The sequence below is a fragment of the Acipenser ruthenus genome, chromosome 13 (genome assembly GCF_902713425.1).
Source record: "Acipenser ruthenus chromosome 13, fAciRut3.2 maternal haplotype, whole genome shotgun sequence".
Taxonomy (NCBI): Eukaryota; Metazoa; Chordata; class Actinopteri; order Acipenseriformes; family Acipenseridae; genus Acipenser; species Acipenser ruthenus.
The window spans coordinates 33,953,801-33,965,885 of record NC_081201.1 but is presented as its reverse complement, the minus strand read 5'-3'; the positions used below and the strand labels follow the sequence as shown (position 1 = coordinate 33,965,885).

The 12,085-nt window shown below is 35.2% G+C and overlaps 1 protein-coding gene across 1 annotated transcript; it reads right to left on the bottom strand.

Moving 5' to 3' along the window:
* Nucleotides 1–604: 604 nt before the first annotated feature.
* Nucleotides 605–9,505, bottom strand: LOC117417670 (homeobox protein HMX2-like). Its single transcript, XM_034029857.3, has 3 exons — nt 9,368–9,505; nt 2,567–2,850; nt 605–1,551 (listed from the first exon to the last, which is right to left on the bottom strand). The coding sequence occupies exons 2-3, from the start codon at nt 2,847–2,849 to the stop codon at nt 1,025–1,027; spliced, it is 810 nt and encodes a 269-aa protein (XP_033885748.3). The 5' UTR covers nt 2,850; nt 9,368–9,505; the 3' UTR covers nt 605–1,024.
* Nucleotides 9,506–12,085: the final 2,580 nt, after the last annotated feature.

Sequence of the window (12,085 nt, the reverse complement as noted above, 5' to 3'; positions counted from 1 at the left end):
AATAATAATAATAATAATAATAATAATAATAATAAAGGGGGAGGAATTTTTTATCACTACGTGATACGTCACTAGCTGTTTTCTTATAGACTTTTATCATAGAACCAGGCTTAGCCATTTTTAGTGGTAATCTCTGGGTAAGCACGATTATGATTCCCCATTAGGCGCTACAATGCTCACAAATCCAACTGTTGATCAACATTAACCCCCTTAGGGCTGAAGATAAAAGCAGACTGTTATATTTTACACTGATGCATATTGTGACGATCACTGAGAAAACGGGGCTTCTCTTTATGATTTTACATTTTAACTTCTCGCTGTTTCTTTGTCAGCTTTGGCAGTTCTTATTACTGAACATGTTGCTGAGGGCAGAACAGCATAAGTTAATTGAGGTATAGTATAGCCCAACTTTTTTTTCTGTAGAAAACCAATAACTGTATTATTAGTAGTCGTAGTCCTAGTAGTAATAATAATAATACAATACTTCATTTTTATACTACACTATGTGTGGTTAAAAGATTCAATTTCATCAATCTGACAACATTTAAATTTGTTTTTACAACTGTTGTTTATGCATTCGGATATTTGTGGTAATATAAAATCAATAAGACAAAACCCATCTTTCTCTATTCATTTATTTTCAATGTTTATAGTGCGTGCGTGTGTGTGTGTGTATGAAAAAATAAGACATACCTATGTGTAAAGAAATTTATTTCAGTGTGATTTGTCAAATTTCCTGTTATTAAAACATCAGAATGTCTTTATTTTTTTCACATAACAGGTGTTTCGGTTAAACAAGGGGTAGCTATTTAAATGGGGAAAAAAATCTACAAAATAATTAATATACACATGGTGTATTTGCCGTTTAGAGAAGCACATTGCTATCATATTTACACATCCAGTTGTTGCATAATAAGAAAGATAGGCCTACATTTTCAACAGGTAAGGTTATTATATAAATATACATTTATGTGTCAACCAGGTTTTGTGTTTGTTTATTTGTTTTTTTGGGGGGGGAATAAAGTCAGTATTCAATCTTGTTATACAGATTGTATAAAGGTAGGGCTGGTAGGTTGCTCCCGGGGTAATAGAAAGGTGTTGGGAAAGCAATGGACCTTGGAACTGGAACTCTCAGAAGAGAATTGTCTCTGAATACCAGCGGCATCCCCACTAGAGTCTGTGCGGAGGCATGTGCCATGTTGGCCGCGTCTAGTTCCGCGGATAGCTGCCTCTTCCATTTGTTTCTGCGGTTTTGGAACCAAGTCTTCACCTGTGTCTCTGTTAGCTGCAGGCTCGAGGCTAGGCAGGCCCGCTCAGAACTGCTCAAGTAGCGCTTCATGTCGAAGGTGGACTCGAGTTGGTACACCTGGCTCCGAGAGAAAACGGTTCGGGTCTTCTTCTTGGATGAGTTGCTGTGTTTGTTGTCCTCTGAAGCCGGCGAGTTTTGGCCACAAGGTCTGTCCTTTTCTTCTTTGTAATCCTGTAGTAGAGGTGGTGGTGGTAAGTGCTGCAGTCTTTCAGTGCAGCCCTGACCCGCTGCAATCCCTTTACCTACAGAAAAAACAAAGCAGTGAAAACGTACGGTTTTACTGCATTGCTTATTCACGGTATTTTGTTTTGTTTTTTTTTTCGTTTGCGTTCCAAGAATAATAATTTAGTTTCAATTTGCTTTATGGAATCGTAACTTTAAGCAAACTGAACAATGGGCATATTAATGTAATGTCTAGAACTGTAGAATAGTTGTTTTATTTATAGCATTACTGATATGAATTCGTATTATTTTTATTATAAAATTAATACAGCCTTTACCTTATAAAACGAGGAATCTGTTACAATTTTGAAGAAACAGGTGTCTTGATGCGATTTCCCAAGTTTATATATGTGCAAATTGTCTTATTCTCAGTGTTACGTCAATAAAATACTGTATTTTCTTTTACAAAAAGTTTTAGTAAACATCCATTCCACTTATAAATTAATAATTTAATGAATATCAAATATGCTGATATATATATATATATATATATATATATATATATATATATATATATTATTATATATATATATATATATATATATATATATATATATATATATATATATATATATATATATTCGGAGCCTGCTGTCACGTATTCTTTTTTTTTTTGTAACATTTTAATATTTTAATTAATGTGGGATGGGAACCCCGATTAATTTTAAAATATTTTATATGATTTGATACTTAACTGTAAGCTATGCACGTTGCAAACGCTCCAAATTTGTATTACGTTATGACTATTGCACTTACAGACCATACTAAAATTGTATTTTTCGCAACCTGGAACATATCATTGTAAACGTTATGTTTAATTAAATTAGCGAGTGTATTTTTTATTATTATTATTATTTTCTTGGTCGCAACAATGAATTTGTGCAGAACTTAATTATGGCTATATTGTATGGGATTCAGGAATTGTATACAGAAGTTGAGGCAAATAATAGCGAATTGCATAGTTTGCACATTGAAACACGAATGAAAGATTGATCAAGTGGCAATAGACTCACCGAGCTTCTAAATGACACTTACCGAGACGAGAGAAGTTGATAGGTTGGTGCTGGTGATTGCATGGCTCGTTGTGGCCGGGTTCCGAGCAGAAACAGCCCGGTTCTTTATAGCACGATTCTTCCCCGGCGCTACAGTCTTCTTCCGATGACACAGAAAGGGTTCGCGTTCTTTGCAAAGCTCCAATGGACGTGTCTTTGCTACCTGAGCGGCCACCTTCCGACGTGGTACCCAGGATCGACTGGATAGTAAAGCTGGAGATCGGCGCAGGGAAGCACTTGCTACCGCGGTCTTCTTTATTACTCATTCTGGGATCATAACACGAAGAGAGAGAGAAAGAGAGCGAGAGAGAAAACAACACGTCTCAATTTAGAGGAGTATTGAGTACAGTATAGGCGTTAAAGGTGTTTGCTGTTTTTCCCTGAGCCTGCACAGCCTGAATGTATCCCCTGCCTTCCTCCAGAAGGGTATTGATCTCAAGGCAGCTTTGTGGCGTTGCTTCATTTGCATGCAGGTTAGATTTACACGGGCCAATCACAGCCTTAAAGTTAGCCCCGGAAATTTTAAACTACTTCTCTTCTGGAGCAAAAAACAATCCCAGAACAGGCCACTTGATTGTGATTAATTGTTTTGTACACATGTATCTTAAGTACATGCCACACCATTAACAAGCAATAATTATTTGGATTGAATGTGTAACTGAAGTCAGACCAATCGTGCTGTCTTGTCTGTGCTTTCAATTTAACACAGAAAGCATTATGAATCTTATTTATTTATGTGTGTGTATGTGTGTGTATATGTTGTTTATATATATATATATATATATATATATATATATATATATATATATATTATTGCTGTGCACCTTTAAATGATCAAGCTAAATACATGCATTGTTAAATGAGAGAATGATATAGCCGTTTGTCAAAGACTGTTATTTTTAATTTTATTTTCACTGTAGCGCGAACTATAATACACAGAACGTGATTTAATGTTCACACTGCATTGAATGCTGAAGTCATTTGGCCTCTGTAACGGCAGGTGATTTACTGCAAAGTGACAGTAAATGGTGCAAAGATACAGATTAGTTCAAAGTACTGCCTAAATCGGCAATAGCAACTACATATTATATTTGGTTTCAAAAACCTAAATCCTCAACGACTCTATAGCGCAAAGGGTAAATTCAGATGACTATAAGAAAAAGAATGAACGTATTGAATGCGCACTTAATAGATTTGGGTAGGCTGCTGCATGAATCTAATATCGGATAATAGAACTGAATGGAAAATTATTGGCTGTCTATGGAAGTAAATTCCCCGGCGCCAAGAATTCTAGCAGTAGTATGTGGTAGGGGTATCGCTCATTGGATGCAATTCAAGCGAAGTAATTTATGACCAAATACAAATTATGCTGCCCCCACTCCCTCGTGTAATTCTACAAGCCTTTACAGCACGTGATCATTTTAAAATTACGCAGTTACTTGACATTTCTATTGGAATTCATAAAAGTCGTTTAATAATTTTACATTAAATGGAAACCTCTTGAATTGATCTGTCTCCGATTTCCCTTTTTGAAGTTATATTAATGCTGCCTTTTTCATCCCATATTCAAGAGATCAGGTTCAGAGGCAACGTGATTCTCCCGAAGTATTCAAGTATTCAGCAAACTGACCTCTAGACTAGACTTGCAATACCAGAGTCATTAAAGGGAAGGGCATTTCATCCTCTCAACCACATAAAAGTAACATTAGAATTAAAATGTTTGTAATATACCAGCAAATCAACAATATCCTTTAGCTCCATTCGAGGTATAGCGATTGCGGTGTACTTAAACCCGCCTCGCACTTAAATTCATAATCCCCTTTAAAACCACAACCAACATAGGATACCACTGTCTTTAATTACTATTAAGTAGCTTAATTAAACATTATATAAATAATAGGCTTCAACAATTGTTTTACCTTTTTTTTTAATAAAGTTGTCGTGCACTGTTCTGTTGTAGTATTTTGATAACTGTCACAAATGTGAACAAGATAGTATGCTAATTGCAGCTTCTTTTTTGAAGAGTTTGCATGCTGTACGTATTTATTGTGATATATTGTATATATGTATGACAAAGAAAATATGTCGTAATTTTGGAATCTCCTTACATTGTTTAAAGATCACAATATGTGTAAGCTACAAAAGAAAGCATTTACACAAACGAGACAGTGATATGCATTTTGTATAGCATGAAGAATGCTTTTGTTGTTTTTGTTTACAGTCAAACAGGATCAAATTACTACTGTCTGCATGCTACTTAAAAAAAATAAAAATAAAAAAAAGATGGAAAGGATTTTACTTTTTTTCATCTTGGAAATAATCAGATTGCTTGAAGCTACAATGCTACTAGCTTCTGCCTCCAATTTGGTAATAATTTGATAATTATCTGAATAATCTCCCGCGCCCTTAGGAGCAGCACGAGCCCCAGCTAACTGATTGACGTATTAATTGGTGGGAGGATTTTAGTCCCGCCCCCTCCTTAGCTCCATTCGAGGTATAGCGATTGCGGTGTACTTAAACCCGCCTCGCACTTAAATTCATAATCCCCTTTAAAACCACAACCAACATAGGATACCACTGTCTTTAATTACTATTAAGTAGCTTAATTAAACATTATATAAATAATAGGCTTCAACAATTGTTTTACCTTTTTTTTTAATAAAGTTGTCGTGCACTGTTCTGTTGTAGTATTTTGATAACTGTCACAAATGTGAACAAGATAGTATGCTAATTGCAGCTTCTTTTTTGAAGAGTTTGCATGCTGTACGTATTTATTGTGATATATTGTATATATGTATGACAAAGAAAATATGTCGTAATTTTGGAATCTCCTTACATTGTTTAAAGATCACAATATGTGTAAGCTACAAAAGAAAGCATTTACACAAACGAGACAGTGATATGCATTTTGTATAGCATGAAGAATGCTTTTGTTGTTTTTGTTTACAGTCAAACAGGATCAAATTACTACTGTCTGCATGCTACTTAAAAAAAATAAAAATAAAAAAAAGATGGAAAGGATTTTACTTTTTTTCATCTTGGAAATAATCAGATTGCTTGAAGCTACAATGCTACTAGCTTCTGCCTCCAATTTGGTAATAATTTGATAATTATCTGAATAATCTCCCGCGCCCTTAGGAGCAGCACGAGCCCCAGCTAACTGATTGACGTATTAATTGGTGGGAGGATTTTAGTCCCGCCCCTCCTTGTCTTTGAACTGCAGGTGCATGGACAAGAGGCGCAGTTCTCCTATGTTAACCTTTTCACGCGGTCGAGGCATGTTACAAATGGTCAGCTTTAATCATGCTGTCAGCTCTTTAACCCCAATGTCCCTGCTACACCAGACACGGTCATCATCACCCTCCCCTCTTTATGCTCGTTTTGTCTGCTGCTGCTGCTGCTGCTAACACCCGTCCTGTTTCAACCCCAAATAGAAACTGTAGCTTCAAAAAGTTACAAAACGCGTGCCGTCCACACCTCGTTGTGGATACTAAACAAAGGGGTACAATTCATCTATCTGATTGTGTGCGTAGCTAAATTCAACGGTACTGTTGACCGTTGATTCATCAACACTTCCGGGTATTTAGGAACGCTACGTTGCATTCCTAAACTAAACGGTAACATTTAAAATGAACGACGTAATTATATAATGCATAGATGGAAATAAGATGGACACTTTAAAACAAAACTCTGTTTACAGTGTACTAGTCTGTATCCCGTGGAAAATAAATAAATACAGCACCAAAGTGATTTTCCTTTTGATTTTACAAGCACTAAAAAGCCAATAGTCATGTTGGGTGATGTTTAAATACGTTTTGTTATTATATTTATTATATTTTAAAATGTAGGCTACAATTTATACAAATCCCCTTTTATATGGCAGATTGTGTGTTTATTTTAGAGTGTTATATAGGCTAAGGATGGACACTAAATTGGGCATATGTTCACACGAGGGTGCGTTTTACTAAGCGTGATATACGAGTACTGCTGCCTGCAGCTGAGGGATTGAATAGAATTTATAGGGGGTACAGATAAGGCGTGAAATCTCCAATGACATAGTTAAATGGGTAGATTGTATACGTATTATCTATCTAAGGATTTTTAAATCAGGGCATCTGTTGGCAGGATCCGAGTGGAACAACGCATTGAAATAATGGTGTAAATGTAAAATGAACCTAGTCGTGTTGGTAATTGTGTTTTTAAATAATTTTAAAATGGGCTATATAACCAACGTGCAGAACAGCAGCTGTATAGATGCTGGATAGTGATTTGATCCAAAACCCCGGACTCTATAAACTTCCGTTATGTTAATTAACTTTGCGCTCATTGGAATCATGTTAAAATTGTATCCTATATTCGTTTTAAACACACACACACACACACACACACACACACACACACACACACACACACACACACACACATATATATATATATATATATATATATATATATGTGTGTGTGTGTGTGTGTGTGTGTGTGTGTGTGTGTGTGTGTGTGTGTGTGTGTGTGTGTGTGTGTGTGTGTGTGTGTGTGAGAGAGAGAGAGAGAGAGAGAGAGAGAGAGAGGGAGAGAGTTAATTTTCATTATCCATCTTGTAGTAACCCTACAAACCCCTAACAAGATAGTTTGTCCCCATAAATGAAAAGCCTACGCTAATTCCATGGCTGCAAACAAAAATATGGTCTGTTGAGCTCAGCTGTAATATTAGGGGAAAAAACGTTCCTCCTGAAAAGACAGATGAAGTCATAAACAGGTTTGATCTGGAAATCAAGCTTCGATAAATATTAAACACAGGCCTTTTACACGTGTGGATTGTGATATATAGCGCGTCCAAACTTTAAAATAAGGAAATTACCAGAGAAAATGATCTCAATACATTTTCTAAGTATAAACGTTGATTATGTTTCGATTTTCATTCAAAGCCCCAGCCTGATCTTTTCTGGAGAGAGAGAGTGAGAGAGAGAGAGAGAGAGAGAGAGAGAGAGAGAGAGAGAGAGAGAGAGAGAGAGAGAGAGAGAGAGAGAGAGAGAGAGAGCTCCCTATTTAAAAAAAGGCAGCCCTGGAGGTGTACAGTTTATGTAATCTGTGGCTGAAAATGAATTGTGTAATTTATTGGAAAACAGAAAGCCATGAAGATTGGATCAGCATAGCCTATCGACGGGCCCCCAATCCATCAAGTTCCAATTAACAACCTAACCATTGAGCTTTAATGGGTTTCCAATCTACTGGCCTGATAGACTCATCAATTCCTCTGGGAGAAATTAAGAAAATCGACCGCCCCTTGGCGTTGCAGTGTCATTCTTCTCCGCAACTATATGTCAAATTAAAAACACAATTAGAATTTAAACTGTTTCAATCAGACGGTGCCTTGCAACCTATGTTTCACTTAATAGAACTTTGATGAAAATCTGACGGTTGCACTCCATCATGGAAGCGAATGGGGGTTTAAAAGAGTAAAAAAAAATAAGAGAGATACATTTTGTTTTTCAAAAATAATACTTATATGAACTAAAGAAGCAGGCAGTGATACCTTCTACTCGTTTACTAAAGGAGTGCGCAATGAAACGTGTTGTTTATGTGATCTGTGTTTGACTTTTTAAGTGTCGCTGAAACCAGAAAATCGCTTGTAGCAGAAAATAGCAATTATTTATCAAGCATTCATACAATTCCAAAATCACACTTTTGTCAAGTTTCTATTAACACAATACTGAACAAATGCGGAGAGTATTTAACAATGGCTCGATCTAAATCTATAGACACTTTACACCATCGGATTTTTCTCAAATGCGCATCCTGAATGGATTCAAAAATGAAATAAAATGTAAAAAAGTAAGGTTTTTACCATTGTAAATGTTTCCTCATACACCTGCAAGGAGGCTGGGAAAAATTATTCAACATCAAACATAAATACGTTGTAAAGGGGTCATATAGGCTCTCTCTCTCTCTCTCATATATATATATATATATATATATATATATATATATATATATATATATATATATATAATGCACGTTGTTTGTCGTTTTTAAATGAAATATAACACACTTTACTTTTATTTGTGTGCGTTCAGTCCTGTGTTTTTTTTTTTGTTTTTTTTTTGGGCATAACCTTGTCAGAAAGGAATCATTATCGAATGATATATTTTTCTTTTTTAATGAGAACAAAATCAAGGTTATCAACACTGCCAAATGTGCACACGAACAATGGCCTTTATTTGAAACAATATTTAGAGACGTTTTGCGATCAATAAGAACTGAACATCCGGTTTGATTAGAATCATCGACTGATTCTAATCAGATCGGGTGCACCGAAGCATAATGTTATGCCAATCTATTAATGCTCTTTAATGGCCCCTCGTTGAGTTTGCCTGGCATAACAAGTCGCTACAGTAAAGTGATTAATACAAAGACACTTGGTTGGAAGCCCCCCTGTAACGATATGCAGCAGTTACCCCCCATTTTAAATGTGTGCAAATCACTGCCAAATATAGCATTCTCTCAGGAACAAAGGCGTCTGTGAAAGCTGGCTCAAAGTTTTCCACAAAGTTTTCTAAAAAATATGTTACTGTCATTGCTTCTATTTTCAGGACAGCTTGTGGATGTGTAAATCTCAAGAAAAAAAATAACAAACCAGCAGCATTGATCACACGTGTGTATATATATATATATATATATATATATATATATATATATATATATATATAGATAGATAGATAGATAGATAGATAGATAGATATATCTCTATCTATCTATCTAAGCTTATTATATTAATGATACTGACCTTTATCCTCCAAAAGCCCCTCAGAGTTTTATTATAAAACGATGGGTGCGCACAAATAAACCTGCACTGCTAAACTATTAAAAAAAAAAAAAAAAAAAAAAGTGCGTCTAATGATTTGTCTGTGGGATATATCTCAATTTCAGAACTCAGGTGACTGTACTCAGGAGACTGAGCTGATTTCTGCCATTCTGAACTTATATATCTTTTCCCATGTTTAGGGACTGTTTGCTATACAAGGAACCATCTATTTTAGCACCAAATAAAAAAATTAAAAATACATGAGTGTTTGAAATGCAAACACCACAGTTAGATATGTGCAGCCTGGCTCAAAACAATTCACAAGAGGGACAAGCCAATGTAACTCTTTAATTGCAAACAAACGCAGTGGTTTGGAAACAACAGCAAAACAAAACGGGTTTATTCAATTTTAAACTGCTTCTATCATGGTTTTCTTTAAAAAAAAACTAAAAAAAAAAAAACGATAGGCTGTATTAACTGGACTGACATTGAAGCAACCAGAATTTGTTTTTCAGTACAATATTGCCTTTAGAAAAATATGTGCGTTTGAAACACAACGAACATTAATACCACACGAACACCAGTGTGTTTCCCATAACAATGGCATCGTGTGCGTAAATAAGGTATTGAAAAGAAACGGCTTGTATTTGAATGAATGAATGTAAATAAATAAATAAATAAATAAATAGCCATTATACCGTCCTAATCAGATGCACACGTTTATATTTACCCTATAGCTTTAATTTAGGTATTATTTTGCCCGGTAGCAGATACAAACCTGGACAGGGCCCTAAACCTTACTTTGAAAGGCCGTCAAATCATTTTATGAAAATGTACGTCCAACGCCCTATTTACAGATTAACACAATAACAACCTGGCATTTATCTACTGAAATGTTAAAAATGACATTTTAATTGTGCTTCAAAAACAATGATGTTGCTTACTTACAAGAACATAACCGAGTCTTGTCTCTGGGCAACTTACTACACTACCAGTTCAGTTTAGCTTCTGTTCAATACAAACTGTTGAAATTAGGCCTGGCACAACATCTATCTCTATCTGTCTATCCATCTCTCTGTCTGACTATCTGTGTATATTAAGATCAAATACGAAAATAATATATAGTGTTTAACAGTCAATTGATTATGCTTAACCTTTTTAATGGGAAATGGAACACGATTATACGCTTAATATGACAGTACTATACCTGCACAGAACATTCCATTAATGTGGGCTGCCACCCGGTGCCAATTTAAAAATGTATAATAAACACACACACACACACATCTCTCTATCTCTCTATCTATCTATCTATATGCTTGCTGGGTCAGAAAAGTATCCACAAGGAAGGAAAGTCTGACAAAACCTAATGACACGGGCCTCGTAGTTTAAACAGATATTAAACAATTATTGTTTTGGGTTTTTTTTTAAAAACAAACTAAAAGTGCCCAAATATTTTGTTTGTTGTTTGTCACCCTGTGTGGAGTTTTGTTTGACAGGAGTTAGGAATAGTAATAAAAATATAGTGAGAGTCAACGCAAAGTCCTCATAAACACTATAAACAAACGTGTGTGTATGTGATTCAAGTAAATCACAGGTGAATTCGCCAAGTGCAAATGATCTGTACTGTATCGCACTGATCATTTCTTTAAAGGGCGAGGAGTTCGCGCGCGAACGATTCTTTGTACTAAACACAACACATGCAGATTGTGTATAGACATTTGTAACAGCTTGTGTTTTCCATTCATCTTTTTTGTTTGTTTGTTTGTTATTGCAACCATTGACAAGTCAACCATTGACTTACTTGTACCGAAAACAAGCACGACTTTGTTGGTATTTTACACAAGGGAACACATTGTGACTCCAAATTTCTGGTAAGCTTTTTTTGTATTATTATTATCATTATTTATCAATATTTAAGTTTGGATATAATCTATGTGCTCCGATTGCTATATACACCAAAAGAAACCACAATGCTATCTTTAAGATCGATATCACTGGCGCGTAGGTACCGCTCCAGCTTAAGAAAAAAAATCTTTATTTTGTATTTTGTTTATTTATTACGAAAGCCCTTGCCTAAAAAAAACATTATAGTTATTAAAAAAGATGGTCACGAGACTAAATGCAATGCTTGCTGTTTCAAATGGAGTTAGTTCTAAAAATGATATACACTGCAAAACCACGTGGTTTTGTTGAGCATTCAATTACATATGACATTTCAAACACAAAAAGCCACCAAATACAGTATATAGTATACAAAAACGAATACGTGTTTCAAATCATAAGATTTGTGTTTAATTCTTAAACATTTGCTACTCCATGAAACGTGTCACAGTTTGGCAACAAGTGCCTCCTTGGATGTTTCTGCGCCTCACTGTGAATCTACTCTGCTCTGTACGCCTGCACGCTGTTGCTGATTCCCAATCTGAAAACCAAAGTAAATATAGTCCTTTTTAATCATACAAGAAAAATGCGTACTTCAATATAACCTATCAAAAGTAAAATAAAACAGGCAAACAAAAAAAATAGCGAACCCTTGAAACCCTTAGAGTATACGGCGATTTCACTTTCGATAAAAGTCCTTATTTTGTGCTTAATATTAGTCGCATAATATATGTATTACTCGTTTTTATTATCTTGAGAAACTGTGATCACTTCGACAATCCATTCATCAATGTATTCATCTATCAATAATCTATA